Genomic DNA, 19,697 nt, shown 5'->3' with positions numbered 1-19,697 from the left:
GCATGATTATAATATTTGCATTTAACAAGCCGTGCCGCTCGTTTGCTTATCTGGACGACAAACACGAGACGAGATATATACCCATGACTCCTGCCGCTGATAACGCTGCGAGGATCCAGCAAGCATCAATATTCCCAAGTGGCTGGCTTGAGGCATCGCCCCGGCTCAGTCCTTCGTCTCCCTAAAGCTGAGCGGTCATTGGGCATAAAGTCTGCCGTCACTCTTCCAAGGGGCTCGTTCGGGTATCCCTGGATTGAGGATGCGCGATAGTGTCTCGAGAGGATAGACGGCCTGTGCCCTCAGCTTTCTGAGATTCCCATCTATTGAGCCTCTTGAGTTTGTCAGACAAACTCCCTTGTCGTCTAAACTTCACTGGTCCTCATCCATGTGAACAGACATTCAATAACAAACTTAACTGATAATCCTCAGATTAACCTCTTGGATAGTTCCCAACCTGAAAGGAACAGATCGAGAAGGATGATTCTATCCCAGGGAGCCGCCGCCACTGCCCTACCTTTTAGGTCTTGAAGCGCATCACTTGAACGAACACTATCTGGCATGGGGAACACATCACCGGCAAGTGAAGAAAAGAACAATCTTCCGGGTTCTTCTCCTTGAAGTGATAAAACATCGAATGATTTTAAAATCACTTGATAGAGATCCTCTTTCTCTCTTTCCGTCTCAAACAACAGTTCATCAACCCCCTTCCGTCCCATTAACAACCCTCCACTGACCACCTCAATCTCTAGAGACAAGCAGTTCTATCAGACGGAAGAAACTTAGCATACCAGGCACTGACAAGCATTATAGCCATGGCTCAAGCTCCAGTTACAACCGCCAATCCGACCGCTGGCCAGAAGCCCGCGGATCCCAAAGCGGCCGTCAAGGCTACCGGTACGAAACCCCCTTTTGCATCGTGAAAAACCACCCCTCGAAAAAACGCATCAGCAAACTCTCAAAAAGTTCTTCAAAGCGCTAACCTCCAAGGGGCAAAATTTGGGCACATAGTTACCGCTCTCTGCTCCCGCATCCAAGCCTTTCCGCCGTACACTTTTGTTACCCGGCAGAAATTGGAATCTATTTCTCGCCTTCTGCGCAAACTGAGCGCCCTCAAGCCGTTTGAAGAAATCGACCCTACCATTCTGAAGGAAACTAGGGTCCATGTGTTGATGATGAATCTTATCAAGAGCCCGATTGAGCAAGCCGATAGCACCGCCCTGCGTATTCGCGACGAGGCCGTCTGCCTCCTCAAAAGCTGGGTGCCGCTTATGGTAGATATTGAAAGGACTTTACGTTTGACTATCAAAGATTCTCGAGCTAAAGCTAGAGCCCTTCGTAAACAATTGCGCAAGATGAACAACTAAGGCTACTCTTCCTGGGGGTAAGTTGACGCTGATTTCCCAAGGATGTGGGGCGTTGTCTGACAGGAGTTTCTTTCAGGAATTCGATGATGTTCACTTGGAGACAATATCGAGATTGGACATTGGGCAAGAAACGATTTAGGGGACGAAGCGACTGGGGGAACATGTGGATAGGGGATATTCTGAAATTTAATTCGCTTAGTTAACTCATTGATATCGGTTAACTAGAGACAACTAAATTGAAAAGCCTGAAGGTGCATGGGCACTTCTTCTTTTCCATATCAAGTCTGCTATGTTATACTCAAACATTTGGGCATTTGCCGAAACTAGAACAAAGTATTTCCTCTTTTCTTTTTTTTCCCCGTTAAATCAGCACTCGAATGGCATGAGGCAAGGTAACAAACGCAGAAAGAATAATGTACTGCACTAACAAAAAAGAATTTCTCACGGGACCCTGTACTTTGACACTGCAAACCAACTCCGACAAGGTAAATGGGAGCATGATTCACGAATCTTTACCGGCAATAAACATGCACAACAGCCTGCAAAGCCAACTCCGTTGAGCACATAGCTGGTTTAAATTCCCTCCGTGAAGCGACTAGTACAGCTGCCATCCGCGCTCGCATGACTCCTCCCAATGGCATCACCTGAGAAAGCTCTCATCGACGAGCGTGGCGGTGGTTGGGGGGACATCATCCGCGTCATCATCCCAGTTCTAGCAGTAGTAGGCACGTCGGTACCAGAGACGGAGCTTTCGGTGGTGATCGCTCTCGCAGGGGATGGGCGGAACAAAACCTTCTCAGAAGAGTCACTTTCCTGGGACGCAGGACGGCCAAGCGGCGGGGAGGGAATAGTTCGGGACTGTCCGATTTCCTTGTTGAGTGGTGGATCGTACGAAGCAGACGCAACGCCGACTCCTATATCTTTTGTCAATGCGCCGGATTCATACACTTTTTCGCTAACTCCGAACTCGTTATCATAACCGTCACCACCAGTTTCTAACACAGATTTTAGTTTCCTACCCCCAAGCTTTTCAAAGCCGCGTTGAGCCGGTACGAATTCTTCAGTGCGAAGCGACTGATCAGAGTCTCTCCATCGGCTAAGAGCTCGGGCAGGCGCAAAGAAGTTGGCAATAATGGCACTTGAGCGAGCGCTTGAACTGAAACCAGGACGTGGAGGGTACTCCGCTGGCATTGTAGAACCTGCACCTTCGGAGAGTGCACGGGTTTGCGAGGACTTTCGTTTTCGAGAACGGATTGTAAACAAGATGATCAATAGAATCAAAACAAAACCGGAAACTGAGCCAACAACAGCTCCAATGACTCGCGGTGGAGAGAGGCCATCGGTTTTGGAAGTTTGGCCCTGGTTATCAAATAAATTAGTGGGAGCGGGTCCGCTATTTTCAGTTGGAGCACCCCCGCCTCCTCCAAAGAAGAGTGTAGTGGAAGTCGAGGAAGTTACGGAAGATTTCACTGAAGAAGTGGAGGTTGAAGTAGAAGATGTCGTCGAGGAGGATGTTGTAGTCGCGGTAGAAAGTAGAATAGAACTTGGTGTAGAAACCAAGGGGGAGGAAGACGTGGAAATAGAGGGAGGAATCGAAGAGGCAATTGACGGGACTATGGAGGTAACCAGAGAGACTATATCGCTACTGGAAATAGGTGGGATAATTGAAGTTTCGCTGGCGGATGTAGGGATAACCGGGTAGAGGTTGAGAGACGAGGGCGTCAGCAATGTGACAACAGGCGTTTCCGGGGTCACCGATGGGATTAAGATAACATCGGCGGGAGATGTAATGATCCCTGATGTTTGGTGGTCGGATGCCGCAGGTGGTGGTGATTGTGAAACCGGAATGCTAGGAGCAGTTTCAGACGCACTAGGGAGCGTGACAGGTTCACTTAAAGAGGGCGATTCAGTTGCTGGGATACTAACTGAGGCAGTGTGAGACGCTGATGTTGCACTTGGAAGGGCAGAGACAGTAATCGGTGAATCTGACTCTGCTGGAATGGTGACAATCCCAATCTCAGAGTTTGATACTGTTGCTGGCAAAGTTTCGACTGTAAATGTCCCAACGGTTGAGCCATTTTCATGGACAACATGGATAACAGTCTTGACAACCACAGCTTTGGATGCAGTCTGAACCTGTCGCACATTGAAGCTTTGTACGTGTCTGTGTACGTGTAACAGAAGGTCCGGGCCTGTGTTTTGGTGTGCGTCTGCATCAATATGGATGCTTCTCGGCGGTGTGTGATCTTCCCCAGCTTCCGGAAGCACAAGGATCCCTTCTCTTACTGCATTCTTGTTTTTTGTTTCTGCAATCAAAGTTTCAAGTTTCTTTTTATGTTTTCTCTGACCATGGTGGCCCATTGTGATGGAGAATATTGGTTTCTACCAGACTTGCTTGAGACAAAGTCCCTCCCAGATATGACCAATATTTTATCAGAAAAGAGTGACTAGATGAGCAGACCCTTGCTGCATGTGGGTTACGCGAATCAACGGCGATAAAAAAGAGAAGGCAAGCCTCTTGGGCCAAAAGAACTGACCAAAGGGAACCGCGTGGAACCCCACCTTGGGAATGATTGAGGTTGAAAACGAAACGATCGATCGAACCAACTGGAGGGTCAAAGAGTGAAGAGACCTGAAGTCTAACTCGAAGGGGTGGGGTGGAAAAGAATGCTTCAAGCACGCGCAACGCGTAGGGCATGTGCAAGTATGTTTGTTTTGATAAAGAGTGGGAAACGTTTGACGCGCGAAACGTTGGATCGCTGGACGGGTAAATGAAAAGCGAAGGGATTGTGTTGTCGAAATGGTCGAGCTACGCGACGACGTAAATGGTTCGAAGGAATGGACGTCTATCCGCAGAAACAAAGTGCGGGAGACGAATGGAGATTCTGTGGCAGCACCACTGGCCGTCAGCACATGGCCCAGCAAGCAATATCTCGGTCTGCCTTGAAGGGGGCATAGCTACCAGATATGGCGGAGCGGAATACTAAGTCATCGTTGACGGCGTCGGAGCCAACGCGACGGAATTGAAACTTTTCGATGTGACGATTTGAAACGAACGTGGGATTCCAAGAGAATCATGCGAAGAGAAGTCTGCGAAATGAATGGGACGGTAAACGGCTTGCTCAACAGCTCTCGGACGCCCTGGTCATGCGACGAAAAGCGTGGTTGAAGCACAAGCGACCCATCCGCCCACTATCACCGACGTTCCCACACTCTTTAAGAGGCTCTCAGCACGATTGTCGGCAGCGTCATAGTCGACTCTCGGGGGCGAGTAGAACCGGACCCTCAGACGAACGCTGGCGAGCTTTTGACGACGGGGCTGGCATCATGGAGGAGAGAGGAGGAGGAGGAGGAAGAGAGGCGCCAACAAAGCGGACGACGTGCCTTTGACGTTGCACGAGGAACAAGGGGGTTTCAACCAGCTAAACGCCAAGACCCGTAATTAAACACGATCGCCGCGCTGATTGGCTGCGGCTAGCGTTGTGGCGGTTATTGGTGTGGCGGTACCTGCAGCTGATACGGTAAATTAAACCGCCCTAGGCCTGATCGGACTAGCGCCCGCACCGTTATGGGCGTTTGCGGCTGCTGATTGGCTGAAGGCAACGGACCAATTACGATGTGAAAACGCGATCAAGACCGTGGCTGACTAAGCGAGATACATTTCGAACGTCTATCGGACGCAACAATAATGGTCCTGTTCTCTCTGCAGCACAGTACTCCGGATCGACAAGGAAAGGGCTTGTACAAGACAGCGTATGCTTGTCACGGCAGTTCTTCAACAATTTAAGAGCAGCAAAAAGGGGCAAGGAGAGGGCGTCGAGCGTAAAGGTAGGGGACAAAATAATAGGGTTCAAAACAGGGTCAACAAGAAGCTAGTTAACATGCTGTGGTATTTTCGCAAAAACGAGGGCTCGAAGTCCAACCAAACTTCAAGGTATCAGAAACTACGGGTAGGCGTCGCCTTTATTCAAAAAGTCTCCAACTCATCCCCAGCTGCCTCGGCTTCTGCTGGGATCTCAAACCCGTCCTAAATCGAGCCCGCATGCATTAGTTCACCTGAAAAAACGTCTCCGTACCCCGAGGATAGTAAGGAACCGGGGGTCTGAACATCACCGTGTGCACATACCTCTGTCGAATACAGAATGGCCTGAATGTGCTTCACCAGAGAATCCTCCTCCTTTTCCAATTCAGGGTCCGCTTCGACGGCTTGCTGCAGCAAAAGCTCAATATCACGGAGTTTGGCAAAGTAGAAATCTCGCTCCTTCTCCAAGCCGGCGATCGCTTCTTTCTGCGCGTTGATTTCTTGCGTCAATGCGGCCGTGTTCGCTGAAGCACCGCCAACTCTTGAGCGAGTGCCAGCGGTAGTGGGGGTTGCGCCTCGACGAGCACCAGTAGCGGATGTCGCTCCAGGTCGGGATGAAGTGGAGGAGGCCGGAGGTGGGCCGGCGCCTTTTCGTCGACTCACAGCGTCGTAATCGCCGCCCGGGTAGTTCTGGTCCCAGAATCTCTTGGTGAACTGGAGAAAGTCGAGGTTATCCTGCATACGGCATTTGATGAGCGCTTCAACAGGAACTGGGCGGTCTATCTGATGTTTGTTGAACACGTCTGGCAAGGGCCGTTAACGGAAAGACACCCAGAAGGTGGATTACGGGTGGACGCACTCTGCAAGATCTTGAAATTCTGGATATAGGCGTATTCAGTGTTGACGTTGAACTTGACTCTGGACATTGGCACATCCACTAGCCCATTGGTTAGCTCTGTATCAGGTTTATTATGCTTTATTGAGTAACGCGTCACTCACTGAATACCGAGTCATAAATCTGGCAATATGCCGCCCTAGAAAGACAATCCCAGACGACCAGAGTCAGCAATCAACCCTACAACGTGAAGCATAGAATCGTAGGTGCCGAGTGTGGCTATTGCTCATGAAAGTGCTTTCAATCCATCCGAACCGGCTGTAGATATCACATAGCTCTTCTAATGAGGGGTAGGACAGAGAGGTAACGGGAGTGAGAGGAGGAGGGGAGTTTGACGAAGCTCGTACCCGGTGCCGCATTGCTCGACTTTGGTCACATTTAGCTGCAGCAGGTTGTTCAACCAGGCCAGCAACTCTTGTCTGATGGGAAAAGCAAGCGTTAGTAGAGCCCATTGCTACTTTGATACACCTCTCTGCTAACCGCCAAACGGCCATGAAACGACCCTGCTGAGTACGCAAGGGCACTGGAGAGGGAATTGATGCAGAGTACGTACCTGGATTCACCCATCTTAGACGCGCCTAGGCCTCAAAAAACTGCGGAATGGTGTGGCTACCGGGTGCAATATGCAAGTGGTTGGCTTGGGGCTTTTGAGATATGCGGACACAAACCTCGTCGCCTCTCGTTGGATTTATGGCGGGGCTAGAAATGCAGCTTTGAAGCCTGGGATCAGCTCACAACAGTGCGGCGTTGCCCAAGGACCAAGGCTAGATGTGCTTTCAGTGTTGAGGAGAGCAGCTGGTACAAATCGACGTGTTTCTGTTGATTAGCAATTAGGAGAGGGGGGAACTAGCCGCCAAACTATGGAAAGTGTTGTTTTTTTGGTTCCTGGAAAGTTTTCGAGGTTTCGGGATGACAGAAACCAAACGCCCAATCGAACCAAACAGAAAGACAAGCCACTGAGGTGAAAGAATCAGCCGAAGGATTCGACCATCGCAAACCGTTGCTCTTTGACCTCACGATAGACGAAAGATGCTCGGCTACCCTGTCAGGCATCGTCCATGGCCGTTCTTCTTCTCCATGAATCCCCTCGCGCCGCGTACAACGGCGTGCTGAGCGCCTTTCTCAACGAAGAGCTGATGACTGCTACGACGACCGTTGATGCCCCAGCGCAACCTGTGCCCTGTCTCCTGCTACCTCAAGGTTGTTCAGCCTCAAATCGACTCGTACAACACATATCTGAAGGGCCTGGATCCTTGCCGCGGCTCCATTTCAGCCCACTCTTTATGGCTATGGCCGGAGCATCCAAACCTGAATAATGTTGGTTTAACATTGCAGTCAAGCCGAATACCTTTTAAACCCGTACAACAAGGTCGGGATGCCAATATTCCAATCTTCTGCATCCCTACCGCCGGCCCATCCGTGGCTTTTGTCCCCGAACCCTAGCACCTCGATGAACCCCTCCCGAGCCGAAAAGCAGTCTCAAGGAAATATACGATGCGGAGGGTTGCAACGTTGCAATGCATATCAACTGTGCTCCATGATCAGCTGATGGAATGAATACTTCCATCTATTATAAATGCTGATTCTCGCTGCCCATTGTCTCACGGTGACTAGACATCCATAGACCTCCTTAGAGCATATTTCCATCATGGGGCTTATTAAAAGATTGTTATTGGTTTCTCTCTCATTGCTCTCCGCTGTAAATGCAGCGGAGATTCTTTCTCTCGGGAATAGTGAGGATGTTATTGCAGATTCCTACATTGTGGTGATGAAGGATGGATTATCCCAAACAGCGTTTGATACCCACAAGACAGAGGTTTCCAGTATCTCTAAAAGAAAGCGGGACGCAACAGCTGTGCTTAAACACTCTTTTGATTTTACGGGCTTTAGAGGCTATTCGGGTACTTTTGATGAAGCAACAATTCGCGAGATTGCTACTAACCCAGCCGTATGCCCCTTCCATGTGTTGCCAATATCAAAGCAAAGTATATTAATATCACTAGGTGAAATACATTGAGCATGACAAAGTCGCAAAGGCCCACGGCCTAATTGAACAAAAAGGCGCGGGATGGAATCTCGCCCGCATCTCGCACAGACAGCCTGGTGCTACTAGTTACGTCTACGACGAATCGGCTGGACAGGGCATCTCGGTTTGCCTAGTCGACACCGGCGTCAACGTGAGGATCCCCGAACTGGGTGGCCGCGCCATTTGGGGCGTCAACTTGATTGATCGCGAGGACACCGACGGAAACGGCCACGGTACTTTCTTAGCCTCACTGATCGCAGGCACAAGACACGGGGTTGCCAAAAAGGCAGAGATAATCGCTGTCAAAGTTCTCAACGCCAGCGGCAGCGGATCTACTAGTACCATCATCGCCGGAATCTACTGGTGCATCCAGAACGCTAACGACAGGGGGGCATTGAACAGCACCCTCATCAATTTGTCACTGGGTGGGAGCTATTCAAGGGGTCTTAACCAGGCTGCCGAGGCTGCTGTTCGTGCCGGACTGTTCGTATCTGCCGCAGTAGGCGGCTCGAATGTAAGCGCGCTCCGAAATACGCCGATTTCATGCAGCTAACCATATATCAGATTGACTCAGGCAACGAATCCCCAGCATCAGCCCAAGGCGTCTGTGCCATTGCAGCAAGCACGATGGATGACCGGCCCGCACTATTCTCTAACTACGGAAAAAACGGTAAATACTCCGCCAAAAGCCGCATCGGTCAAGAGATCACTAACAGAAATCCATTTTGAACAGTCGCCCTCTATGCTCCGGGCCAAAATATCATGGCGATTTCCAACAACGGCGGGACCGTGACATTGTCAGGAACATCTTTCGCTGCGGGTCACGCCGCAGGGGTCGCGGCGTATTTGCAGCGTCTGGAGGGGATCCCCGGCAACACCATCTGCAATCGTCTCAAGCAACTTGGAAACCCGGTGATTCGCAACCCACATTCAGGCAGCACGCGACTTTTGTTGTATAATGGCAGTGGTCGCTGAAAACATGCTGGTACCTCATACAGCAAAGGGCTTGGTTGGGGGCTTATGCAAGATTTCGACATTTGTAAGATGTGAGAAATGAAAGATTGATAGTGATATTTTGCAAATATGAAAATCGAAAGGAACTCGAAACACAAAAAGGTTCTAGTAATTAAATGCAGTTGAGAGACTCCATCTCCATCAAAGTCACTCCGAAAAGAGCGAGAAGCCCGATCTAGGACCAACAGCCCATCCCATGAGTAACGAAAAGAATCTCACACTAAAATCAAAATGCTGCTCAACCAAAAACTAGCAAAGAAATCTTTCAAAATTCAAGCACATCAGAAACAAGGCCACAAACATTCGAAAATTTATCCCAATAGTGCAAGCCCTTCCACACGCTATCAAAATGCAACACAATCCATAGATAACCAAGGGGCAAAAATAAGCAAGAAGGACGGCAGTCTATAGACGAACAGAAGCAAAATACTGTGCCCAAATATGTATAAAAAGCGAAACAGGGTAATTCGCAAAATTATCCCGCAATGGCCAAACATTATTCATTCCTCCAATAATTCAATCCCATCCAACCCATACCCGAAATCCATAATAACAGCGCGGGAATCCTGGCTGGTCGCCACGATTCTCCTATAATCGGATTTCGCACTCAACATCCAACTCGTGGTCCAGCCAGGAAGGTCGATAGAGAGTTCTCCGGATTTAGCATCAAATACCTTGACGCTCATGTCGTAGCTACCGCTGATAACGCGGCCATGTTCATTATCCATGTGAAGGGACCGGACGAGGCCGGTGTGGCCCTTTAGTTCGTTGACCAATTCGCCCGTGTTTGCGTCGAATTGGTAGATGACCTGATCGTTCCCGCCGGCCAGGATGGTGCGCGCATCTTCGCTGAATTCCACGCATGCAAGGCCTCGATCGCGGCTAGCGAATTCTTTAATGCAGAGACCAGATGTAATGTTCCAGAGTTTGGCAACGCCATCGCCGCTGGCCGAGACGACCAGGTCGCCTCGTAGTTGGACGGCGTTTACGGGGCCGCGATGTCCAAGAAGCTTCTTCACGAGCTCTCCTGTGTGGCGATCCCAGACACAAATGGTAGTGTCCTTGGAGCAGGAAATGATATATCTATCGTCAAAGCACACGTCAAGGACACCAGCACGGTGCCCGTCCAGGCGACGGATGGGCTTGTAATCATTGTTGATATCCCACACAATACAGGTGAAATCCGATGAGCCGGTTACCATTATTTCATCGTCAAACTGGAGGCAGAGAATTGAGGCACGGTGGTAATCCTGGGCATGGGGGTCCTCCTTCATTACTTCACTGGCAGATTTCGCCGGCGGACAGATACTGATAAATGGGGCGCTGCCGGGAGAATCCGGTGGTGGGTTAATCGCCAATGGCCCAATTTGAGCGCTATCAGTTCTATCTTGAAGGGCGCCGATAACCTTCAGGCAAGGCCAGGGATAATGAGCGTCCCATACGCGAATCGTCCTATCACGAGAGCCTGTGATGATTTTGTTCCTGTTTTGGAATTAGTGGATGGGTTGGGGTTTTCGTAATAGACTGTAATCAACCACGTACTCGTCAAACTGGACGCAGTAAACGCTGTCCTTGTGGCCATGCAAGTAAATAGCTGCAGCCTTCCCTTGTTTCCACCGACTTTCCAAAGCCCGACGGACGGCATACATTTTCTTCCAGTCCTGGTTCGGTCGTACTTTCCCGAGGCCCATTGCCCGGGCTTTCCCGGCTTTAGAACTCGCTGTGCTACAACCGTGTCTGTGTTCGTGCCGAAAGACTTCTCTCCACACATGGCGGGAAGAAGCCTGGGAATTCCAAGCATGGGAGACCAATTCCGCATTCTTGACTGACTCGGCATCCAAAAAGGATAAAACATGGCACATTAACTCCGTAGGCAAGTATGCGACTGGGTCTGTAACGAAGGTCAGATGGGCAGTTCAAAAAAGAGAGGGTATAGGTGGAGGGAACACACCTTTCCGGACAACGTCCAGATCATCTTCCGAGCCACAGATGCTATCCTGAATGTTGATTTCGATCCCACTTTCGGAATCGAGCGACGGTTTCGTGTCATGGCGCGGGATTATCTCAAAACCTCGAGTGTCCGCTCCCGATGTCACGCGTTCCAGCCGGATGATCTCATTTTGCGCGGCTGCAGCAGCACGGGCTGCATCTCCTCCGGATAATTCTTCAGGGAAGAGAGGTAAGTCAGGGGTGTTCGCAGGGATTGGGGGTGAAATGCCGAGAGTATGGGACTGGGATCTGTTTAAAGGATGGAGCGTGCTGAACGACTGGCGGTGCATGCAATTGCCTCGAGGCCCGCCATGTTTTGACTCCTTTCGATAATGGCCTTCCAGGTACGGCTCTAGGGAGCCCCTTTCCTGCGGAACCTCCAAGGTATGCTTGTGTGACTTGTGGCGAATCGTGAAAGAGAATCGTCGTACCGCGGCTCGCAGCTCACTCACGCTATGTCGAATACAAGAAATGCTCTTACTATGGTGTCGCCTTCCCATAATTGGGCTAGACGACACAAGGGGGCCCGAGTTCGTGGTAATCGGCGGCCTGTGCAGTTCGGTATCACCGCATGAAGGGATGGCGGGCTCGTGATAGAAATGCGACACTGTTTCCTTGTAGCTCCCATCTCCGCTTGGTGCCCATATGGCCGGGTGGAAGGGCTCCAAAGGTCGAGTCACACCCTGTTCTGCTCCCGCAGTTTTCGGGCGGACCCGTGATAGGAAAGACGCCTGTCGCCGAACCGAGCGCGAATTGTTTGCACTACCAGGGGACATGGCAGCAAGGACCGCAATTACCGGAGAACCGAATCGACTTTGTTAGGAACCGAAATGAATGAAAAACCGGAGGTGTCAAAAGTCACGATTTGACGGTGTTATTGGCGATAAGGACTCGGCGGAATTGATATGCAGTTTGTTAACCACCGGGACGCCAGCAAAGAAACAAATACGGAAAAGGACAGTCGAGGGCAAAGAGCGAGAGGATAAAGAACACAAGACGGCGAAAAGAGCGAACAGACGGGCGGGTCAGGCAGAGCGGAGAGTCAGGAGGAAGCATCACAAGCGATTCTGGCGGGCGATTTTTGTTTTCAAGGGAGCTTGCAGCCTAGACTCGATCGGGCATGGCGCGGGAAGGGTTTGCAGCCGCTAGGCTGGAAAGGGGAAGGCGTGTTTTCGCCCCTGAAAACAAAGAAACAGCTGCTGACTCATCCCTTGGCAGCCAGTTGGACTGCATCTTTAGGGGCATCAAGAAGGACCTGGGGAACGGGGGAGCAACTTTGAGGAAAACATCTTCCAGCACGGAGTGCTTACTCCTAATGTGGCCAGCAAGGAACACTGCCTGTTTGTCCCGATTACTTTGGCAAGCTCAGCGGCCTGTTGCGTACCCGATCACCCTTTCCCGTGCAATGAGTCTGTATTATCTGTCCTGTTTTGCTGCACTGTTATCCTGATGGCTTGGATTTTGACAAAGGCTCCCGGACAAACGAGCATCTTTTTACCTACACATCTGGCAGATTTCTTTTCAACGAAGAGCTCCGGCGGAACGAGCGCTATGTGAGATTCAACGTTGAAGCTTTTAAGCAGCTTGCTGCAGGGCACATCGAGCCTGGTCATGGCAAAGTAATGGATATCATAAAGCTTGCCGAAGGCGGATTCAATCGGGTGTTCCTCCTCTCCATGGAGGATGGTTTCCAGGCTATTGCCAAAATACCATACCACATTGCTGTTCCCAAGCATTATGCAACAGCCAGTGAAGCAGCTACGTTAGAGTTTCTGCACTCGAAGGGAGTGCCTGTGCCAAAACTTTATGGTTACTCTGCTTCTGTCGATAATCCAGCTGGGGTTGAATATCTCATTATGGAAAAAGCTCACGGTGTTCCGATTATTGACAAATGGTTCACCATGACAAAGCGAGAAAGGCATACATTAGCTTCAAGCGTCGTGGAAATCGAGAAAAAGTTGTTTGGCTTTTCTTTTAATGCAATCGGTAGCATTTACTTTGCATCTGATGTGCCGTCACACCTTCAGGCACCTCTCTATTCTAAGAGCTTTGAAAGTGACATACAAGATGATACCCATAAAAGGTTCTGCATTGGCCCTACTGCTGATTACATGTTTTGGTATGGAAGGAGAGCTGGACTTGACTTACATCGGGGGCCGTGTACGAATATCCTCTCGGTATCCCTCGTCTCTTTACCGCCTAATGCTGATCTCTTCCAGGGACCAACCCAACGGATTATCTTCATTCAGTCGGTGAAAAGGAGCTTGTATGGACGCGCAGCTACGGGAAGCCACTTGAGCTGGATTTTCCGCACAATGGACCTTTTCCTGGAAAGCAGCATCCCGATCAATACATAACTCTCTTGGAGAAGTATCTTGCCATGATCCCATACCTTCTGCCCAAACAAAATTCAGACCCGCGGAACCAGCCAACGTTCCGTCATCCTGGTGGGTGGAACTGCCTTGTTTCTCCCGTCTTACTTCTGCTAATGCTGTTTCTCACGATTTCGATTATTAGATCTTAATCCAAATAACATCTTCGTGCATCCTGAAACCGGTGCCATATCTTGCATTATTGACTGGCAACACGCAAGTATAGAACCGCTCCTCCTTGCCGCTGGTTATCCTCGTGCATTCGAAAATCCAGATATCAATGAACCAGTTGACCTTCAGGAACCAAAGTTACCACCCGAATATGACTCGCTGACTGGCGAGGACAAAGCAGAAGCGGATGAGCTTTACCGACGGCAGACGCTTTTTTACTATTACCGCATATTCAACGGCGTACACAATAGGTCACATCTGAGCGCTATACATGACCCTCTTCTCCACCCGCGCAAGCATCTAGTAGACAGGGCTGGTCGTCAGTGGAGTGGAAATTTGATGACTCTCAAGGGCGCTCTTGTCAGAATGGCTGAATACTGGCCTCTCCTTCCAGACACAAAGGGTATCAAATGCCCTATTGAGTTTTCACCGGATGAAATAGAGGAATTCCACAAGAACGAGGAGATTTGGTTTAGTCTAAATGCTGTTGTGAATCGGTGGCGGGATCAGATTGGAATGAACGAGGAGGGTTGGATTAGCAATCAGCAATATGAAAGCGCTGTTGAAAGGGACAAGGGACTTAAGAAGGAACTGATCAAGATGACCGAGGGTGACCAGGAGGATATTGAGTTACTTCACAAGGGCTGGCCGTTTAGAGATCAAGAGGAAGTGTATTGATATGTAATCAAAGTCTGCTACCCAACTCCACTAAGATCTTCGTTAGAATGTTGGGACGAAATGGATCTCAATCGGCATGCCTGGGATTGGCCTTGGTGTGGCAGTGTTGTCCTGCTTATCCTTGTTCCTCCTCTTCCAAGACGCACTGGATGTGGTGCGATAAACCTCATGAGGATGCATGGAACCATTTCTGCCCGATGATGCCCCGTTTTCGCGTCACACTCGACCAAATGCGAGCCGGTGTGATGAACCAAATCTCGAAAACCCTCTGGAGGCATGTTTTGGAGTTTGAGCTTGACGGCGTTTGCGGGCCATAAAAAAAAAAAAGAAAAGGACAAGACCGTCAAATTTTCCCCCAGACATGCAATGAAATCAGAAAATTTGCGCATCCCCTGAAACAGCACTGCCCCGGTTCTTCGGCTTGCGCGGAGCAGAAGAATTTCTCATTCCATAACATACAGCGGACCTCTTTCTGTTATGGATCTGCTTTTGCCCTTGGTGGGACTAGTTTCACCGATTGTTGATAGATGGAGTAAGTATGAAAAGTAATCATAGAACTGCATTTGTTAGCTCTGAGCTACGCAGTTACTTCTCCAAAGCCCGTTTGGAGTACTGCTGGTTGGTTAGTTAACCCAACATGCATACAGCTGCAGCTAGTTATGACATGTTCCGAGCATCCGAAAAACTGTATCTCCTGTCAAAGAGCGGTGCGAGGGGCATCTCTTCAGGATTTTTCTTTGTTACGCTTGGGGAGCACGATGTCAATCCCGGCTATGAAATGAGAAGAAAGAAAAGGCGGTTTCAATAGTGCAGGAAGTTGGTAATTTGTGCCCGCGCCCTCCTGGGCATCGAAAGTGCGCGACATTCAGCCATGCCGAGATCAGTGCGCAGTCCACGGTGGCCGGTCCATCTAGAGGTTGGAATCTGACAAGACGGCCGCAATGGGTCGTCGTCATGGTACACATAACGCACTCGAAGCCACAACGATCAAGTTGCGAACATATCATTGGTACCAGGTAGGTTTAAGCTTATATAGCACAGAAAATGCAATACGCCCCTGGACGCTGGCAACGGAAGAGGTTGATCCAGGCAGGCGGAGCGATCATGGCTATGCCAGTCATCATTTGACAAGAGTGGATCAGATGTAGAGCCTGATAGCCTAGGCTCGATGGCGAGGAAGAGAATTTTGTTCTCGTTGCAGTGCCAACCCCTGAGATTGATAAAAACGATCTGATAAGCGATCGAAGCTTGGAGGTGCCGGTTTGTAACTGTTTCGCCACATGCCGAAACAGCATTTTATCCCGCTTTCAAACATGTTGAGTGTCAACGTGGGATCTGCCGGTACGATGGGTTGCTAAGCCCCCATAAACAACAGGTCTACTTCGACCTCGCCAGGGCTTAGTTGGGAGTGCGTGTGAACTTTTTGGTCAGCACAGGAGCCTCGTTGCAGCTGTTCTCACGACCGACTTTTCTCGCTGCGCACTAGGCAGACTTGATCGTCACCGGGGCGCTTGGAATGGCGCTTAGCTCCAGATCCTCGGCTGACAAGGTGTGGCGCAACGGATCGCCCCAGCCAATGACAGATGTGTATTTCCAGTAGGAATGACATAACCTGTGGCTCAGCAGAAACTACCTGTGGCTGACCACCTTAGTCATTCTCGGCACTTCGCCTGGTCAATATGGGTTTTTTTGGTGAAAGCTGTCGAATGTCATGTTGGAAGAGCTTCTCGCCTGAGCCTGACCGGAGGATAGCTGTCAGACTGAGGAAGAGGGCTCAGGATATCCACGTTCGCCACGAGCCTGCTGGCTCCCGTATCTGCGCGTTTGCGAATACGGGGATCGGCTCCCCAAAATACACATTTTGCAGGTGGGCAATTGGGAAAATGGCATGCTCAGCCGAAGAAGCCTCCTCTCTTGATGATTTTGGCAGAAACATGACTACAGCGACCTTTGGGTTCACCCAGACATGTCTTCTCGTGCAGGGACAAACCTGCATCTACTAGCGCATCATAAAGAAACTCGGGATGCATCTGATACTCTGGCTCTTCGACTGGGAAGCGCAATTTGTTGCGTTTGAGCGGTTCCTTGCAACAACAGCTTCCATACCCCATCAGACTTTCCAAGATGCCAAGGTGGGCGGAGTCGAGCAATTTCGACGGGTCCAGCGGACCTCCTGGTTCTCCCATCCAGCCGAAGTGGGAAGGGAAAATCGCTCACTCAATCAAGCTGCTAGGAGGCTCACGGCTCGGTTGTCTGCGTCACACAAGACGAAAAGGGAGCACTGAGCACACTGGGCTGCGACTGTTGCCAGAGGTCAATTTGGGCGGAGTTTTTCTTGTCAGTCTTCTTGGAGGACAGGTGAAACCTTGCCTGGGGATCGAGACGCGGGACGGAGAATTCTCTCCACAGAAGAAAAAAGTCGGAAATAAGTTTGTGCCAAGAATAGTCAAACAGATGATCCAAAGCAGCGAGGGTGCTGCAGCGTTGGAGGAGCTCGTTCTTTGTAGTAGTCATGTATGTACAGTCCTGGAGATCAACCGTGGGAAGTATGGAAAATGTGCTGTTCGTACATATGTCCAGGACATATACATACAGGATGCGTGCGGGATTTTCACGAGCGGTCCCAGTGATGCTTTAGACTTTGTGGACTTGGACTCTCGGCGTCGTGATGGCATCCCAGTCAGCGCATCCTGACATCGACCTGATTTGGCTGCTGCTTCCATCTCGACGGGCGATGAGTAATCTGCCGATGGTTACCGATCAGGAAGGAAGCGCTGGGTGGATCATTCCCCGGGCTGCCATTGGCCGGCGGGCAGCACCAATCAGCGGCCTGAAGAATCAACCGCCATCCCGGCCTCCAGACGACACTTCATCCAGTTCCATCGCTCCAGGATGGTGCGAGATGACCTGCGATGCCAGCGGCTATGGCTCAGCGGCTTCGTGATGGCGAACATGATACGTCTCTGAACTCATTTCCCAAACAAGGGGGAATGCCCGCCGTCCGTTTGCCTGTCACTCCGACAAACTTTCGACCAGGGGTGGCGTTTTGCTAAGCTCGACCCCGGGAGGGATCCTCTGCACTGCCTCAATCTCAACATTATGCCATGGAACCTGAGAACATGATTGCCTCCACCAAGACTCTGGGCAAGGATGGGCTGGCGGATAACCCGACAAGGCCAGAGCATTCATATATACATCCAGGTTAATCGGCGACATCAACGACCAGTTTTCAACCCCCGATCCTCGACTTTTCACAATCACTAAAAACCCGCTACTCTTTCAACACGAGATATCACATAATACTTGGCTTTCCATTCTGAGTGATGGTCGATACTCTTTGACCTCGTTACACCAACTCAGCTTTCTTTCATATACCGTTTTCATTTTTTCACTATTTGACCTGATAAGCCATGCTTTGCATTTGTAGATGATATTTCCTTTCTGCCTTTTAGAATACGAATTTCCGTCTCCGAGCCAGCCTTCTTCAGATTCTCAAGCGAGTCTCTTTTGAAGAGATCCGGAATCTGCACCTATGGCGAATAATAACAGATTACTCGCCCCTCCTATTTTCATTGATACCTCAGTGAGTTCTTTCTTATCATAAAGGTTATCGAAGACGAAACTGTCTTATACTGATATATGCGCATAAAGCAAGCGAGCTCGTCCTCGTCAACAATAGAACAGGATAATATCTCGCCTGACAGACCATTCTCCAGCAATGGCAGCTTTCTCACCGCTCATAGCCCCATCTCGATGGATGGAGAGACACTCCGTTCGCGGGCAAATTCATTTAATTCTAATGTAGATACCCTCAGGTCTCGATCTGACTCCATGGCGCATAAGGATCTGGACAATGTGCACTATGACGATGTGCCAGTATCAGAAGCGTTAAACCCCGACCAGCGAAACGAGAATGATTTTAAGGTCGATAATAATCCCTTTGCGTTTACGCCCGGTCAGCTCAACAAGATGCTTAACCCCAAGTCTCTAGCTGCCTTTCGAGCGCTGGGTGGGCTTCGAGGCTTAGAACGTGGTCTCAGAACGGACTTGGCGGCAGGCTTGTCCTTTGACGAAAGTCAACTGGAAGGAACCGTCACTTTCGAAGAGGCAACCCGACCGGATTTGAAAAAGGGAATCGAGACGAGAACTCCATCTGGAATAGCGGAAAGTCACACCGGCTCACCAGCAGAAGGGCAGTTCACGGATCGAGTCCGTGTCTTCAAACAAAACAGACTTCCGGAACGGAAAAGTGACGGCTTCTTTGTCTTATTATGGAGAGCATACAACGACAAGATCATCATTCTGTTAACGATTGCCGCGGTTGTCTCGTTATCCTTGGGTCTATACGAGACATTTAGCGGGGGTTCTAAAGTTGATTGGATCGAAGGCGTGGCTATTTGCGCAGCCATTATCATTGTTACCGTCGTTACGGCTGCCAACGATTGGCAGAAAGAAAGGCAATTTGTGAAATTGAACCGCCGAGTAAGTCTCCTTACGGTTTACTCCATGAGCTTGCCTAATCGTAAGGTAGAAAAATGACCGGGAAGTTAAAGCGATCCGATCCGGAAAATCTGTTATGATATCTGTTTTTGACATCACAGTCGGCGACATTCTGCATCTAGAGCCGGGAGATGCTGTTCCAGCCGATGGAGTATTCGTCAGTGGACATGGAGTCAAGTGTGACGAATCTTCCGCAACTGGAGAATCCGATCAAATGAAGAAGACCAGTGGACACGAAGTTTGGCAACGAATGGAAGACGGCACTGCGACCAAGAAGTTAGATCCTTTTATCATTTCCGGAAGTAAGGTGTTGGAAGGAGTCGGAACCTACCTGGTTACCAGTGTCGGCCCCAATTCCACCTATGGCAAGATTATGCTCTCCTTACAGACATCCAACGATCCGACTCCATTGCAAGTGAAGCTAGGAAAAATGGCCGACTGGATTGGCGGTTTGGGCACAGCGTAAGTGGATTATATCTGCTATTTCTAAGCATATGAACGTTAACACTATTTTAGTGCCGCTCTTCTTTTGTTCTTCATCCTTCTCATTCGATTCCTTGTGCACCTGCCTGAGAATACCGGTACACCAGCAGCCAAGGGTAAGGAGTTCATGGAAGTCATGATCGTCGCAATCACTGTGATCGTCGTGGCAATTCCAGGTAGGCCGAATTCACCCGCCCTTATGATTGCTTTTATCTAACATAAATCATAGAGGGACTTCCTCTGGCTGTCACTCTTGCCCTTGCTTTCGCGACAGCTCGCATGGTCAAAGAGAACAACCTTTGTCATGGATCTTACGCGCATGCGAAACCATGGGAAATGCAACCGTTATCTGCTCCGATAAAAACTTGGCACTTTTAAACTTCAGAACAAAATTGACTGGTTG

The 19,697-nt window shown here is 49.9% G+C and overlaps 9 protein-coding genes across 9 annotated transcripts in view; 6 read left to right on the top strand and 3 right to left on the bottom strand.

The window, feature by feature from the left end:
- Positions 1-812: 812 nt before the first annotated feature.
- UREG_07537 (uncharacterized protein) lies at positions 813-1,364 on the top strand (the record flags this gene model as incomplete). The annotated part of the gene is made up of 2 exons (XM_002582718.1): positions 813-894; positions 988-1,364. The coding sequence occupies 2 exons, from the start codon at positions 813-815 to the stop codon at positions 1,362-1,364; spliced, it is 459 nt and encodes a 152-aa protein (XP_002582764.1).
- Positions 1,365-1,937: 573 nt separating this feature from the next.
- Positions 1,938-3,725, bottom strand: UREG_07536 (uncharacterized protein; the record flags this gene model as incomplete). The annotated part of the gene is made up of 1 exon (XM_002582717.1): positions 1,938-3,725. The coding sequence occupies one exon, from the start codon at positions 3,723-3,725 to the stop codon at positions 1,938-1,940; it is 1,788 nt and encodes a 595-aa protein (XP_002582763.1).
- A 439-nt stretch (positions 3,726-4,164) lies between these two features.
- On the top strand, positions 4,165-4,754 carry UREG_07535 (uncharacterized protein; the record flags this gene model as incomplete). The annotated part of the gene is made up of 2 exons (XM_002582716.1): positions 4,165-4,269; positions 4,494-4,754. The coding sequence occupies 2 exons, from the start codon at positions 4,165-4,167 to the stop codon at positions 4,752-4,754; spliced, it is 366 nt and encodes a 121-aa protein (XP_002582762.1).
- Positions 4,755-5,331: 577 nt separating this feature from the next.
- On the bottom strand, positions 5,332-6,628 carry UREG_07534 (uncharacterized protein; the record flags this gene model as incomplete). Its single annotated transcript, XM_002582715.1, has 6 exons — positions 5,332-5,391; positions 5,491-5,969; positions 6,026-6,121; positions 6,166-6,200; positions 6,409-6,480; positions 6,615-6,628. 6 exons carry the CDS (start codon positions 6,626-6,628, stop codon positions 5,332-5,334), a joined length of 756 nt encoding a protein of 251 aa, XP_002582761.1.
- A 1,081-nt stretch (positions 6,629-7,709) lies between these two features.
- UREG_07533 (uncharacterized protein) lies at positions 7,710-9,062 on the top strand (the record flags this gene model as incomplete). Its single annotated transcript, XM_002582714.1, has 4 exons — positions 7,710-8,009; positions 8,065-8,601; positions 8,652-8,757; positions 8,821-9,062. The coding sequence occupies 4 exons, from the start codon at positions 7,710-7,712 to the stop codon at positions 9,060-9,062; spliced, it is 1,185 nt and encodes a 394-aa protein (XP_002582760.1).
- A 539-nt stretch (positions 9,063-9,601) lies between these two features.
- Positions 9,602-11,866, bottom strand: UREG_07532 (uncharacterized protein; the record flags this gene model as incomplete). The annotated part of the gene is made up of 3 exons (XM_002582713.1): positions 9,602-10,583; positions 10,644-10,992; positions 11,053-11,866. The coding sequence occupies 3 exons, from the start codon at positions 11,864-11,866 to the stop codon at positions 9,602-9,604; spliced, it is 2,145 nt and encodes a 714-aa protein (XP_002582759.1).
- Positions 11,867-12,712: 846 nt separating this feature from the next.
- On the top strand, positions 12,713-14,311 carry UREG_07531 (uncharacterized protein; the record flags this gene model as incomplete). Its single annotated transcript, XM_002582712.1, has 3 exons — positions 12,713-13,250; positions 13,310-13,537; positions 13,689-14,311. 3 exons carry the CDS (start codon positions 12,713-12,715, stop codon positions 14,309-14,311), a joined length of 1,389 nt encoding a protein of 462 aa, XP_002582758.1.
- Positions 14,312-16,435: 2,124 nt separating this feature from the next.
- On the top strand, positions 16,436-17,005 carry UREG_07530 (uncharacterized protein; the record flags this gene model as incomplete). The annotated part of the gene is made up of 1 exon (XM_002582711.1): positions 16,436-17,005. One exon carries the CDS (start codon positions 16,436-16,438, stop codon positions 17,003-17,005), a length of 570 nt encoding a protein of 189 aa, XP_002582757.1.
- An 838-nt stretch (positions 17,006-17,843) lies between these two features.
- The window catches only part of UREG_07529 (Na/K-ATPase alpha 2 subunit), a gene marked incomplete at both ends in the record, with an annotated part of 4,005 nt that continues 2,151 nt past the window's right edge, over positions 17,844-19,697 (top strand). Inside the window, 4 exons of the mRNA XM_002582710.1 lie at positions 17,844-17,894; positions 17,963-18,793; positions 18,843-19,273; positions 19,328-19,470. Coding sequence (XP_002582756.1) covers positions 17,844-17,894; positions 17,963-18,793; positions 18,843-19,273; positions 19,328-19,470 — 1,456 coding nt within the window. The remainder of the gene's footprint in view (positions 17,895-17,962; positions 18,794-18,842; positions 19,274-19,327; positions 19,471-19,697) is intronic.

Source organism: Uncinocarpus reesii, genomic scaffold (genome assembly GCF_000003515.1).
Source record: "Uncinocarpus reesii 1704 scaffold_5 genomic scaffold, whole genome shotgun sequence".
In the NCBI taxonomy this organism is placed as follows: Eukaryota; Fungi; Ascomycota; class Eurotiomycetes; order Onygenales; family Onygenaceae; genus Uncinocarpus; species Uncinocarpus reesii.
The sequence above is the reverse complement of the archived record's forward strand: the minus strand, read 5'-3'. Positions and strand labels throughout refer to the sequence as shown.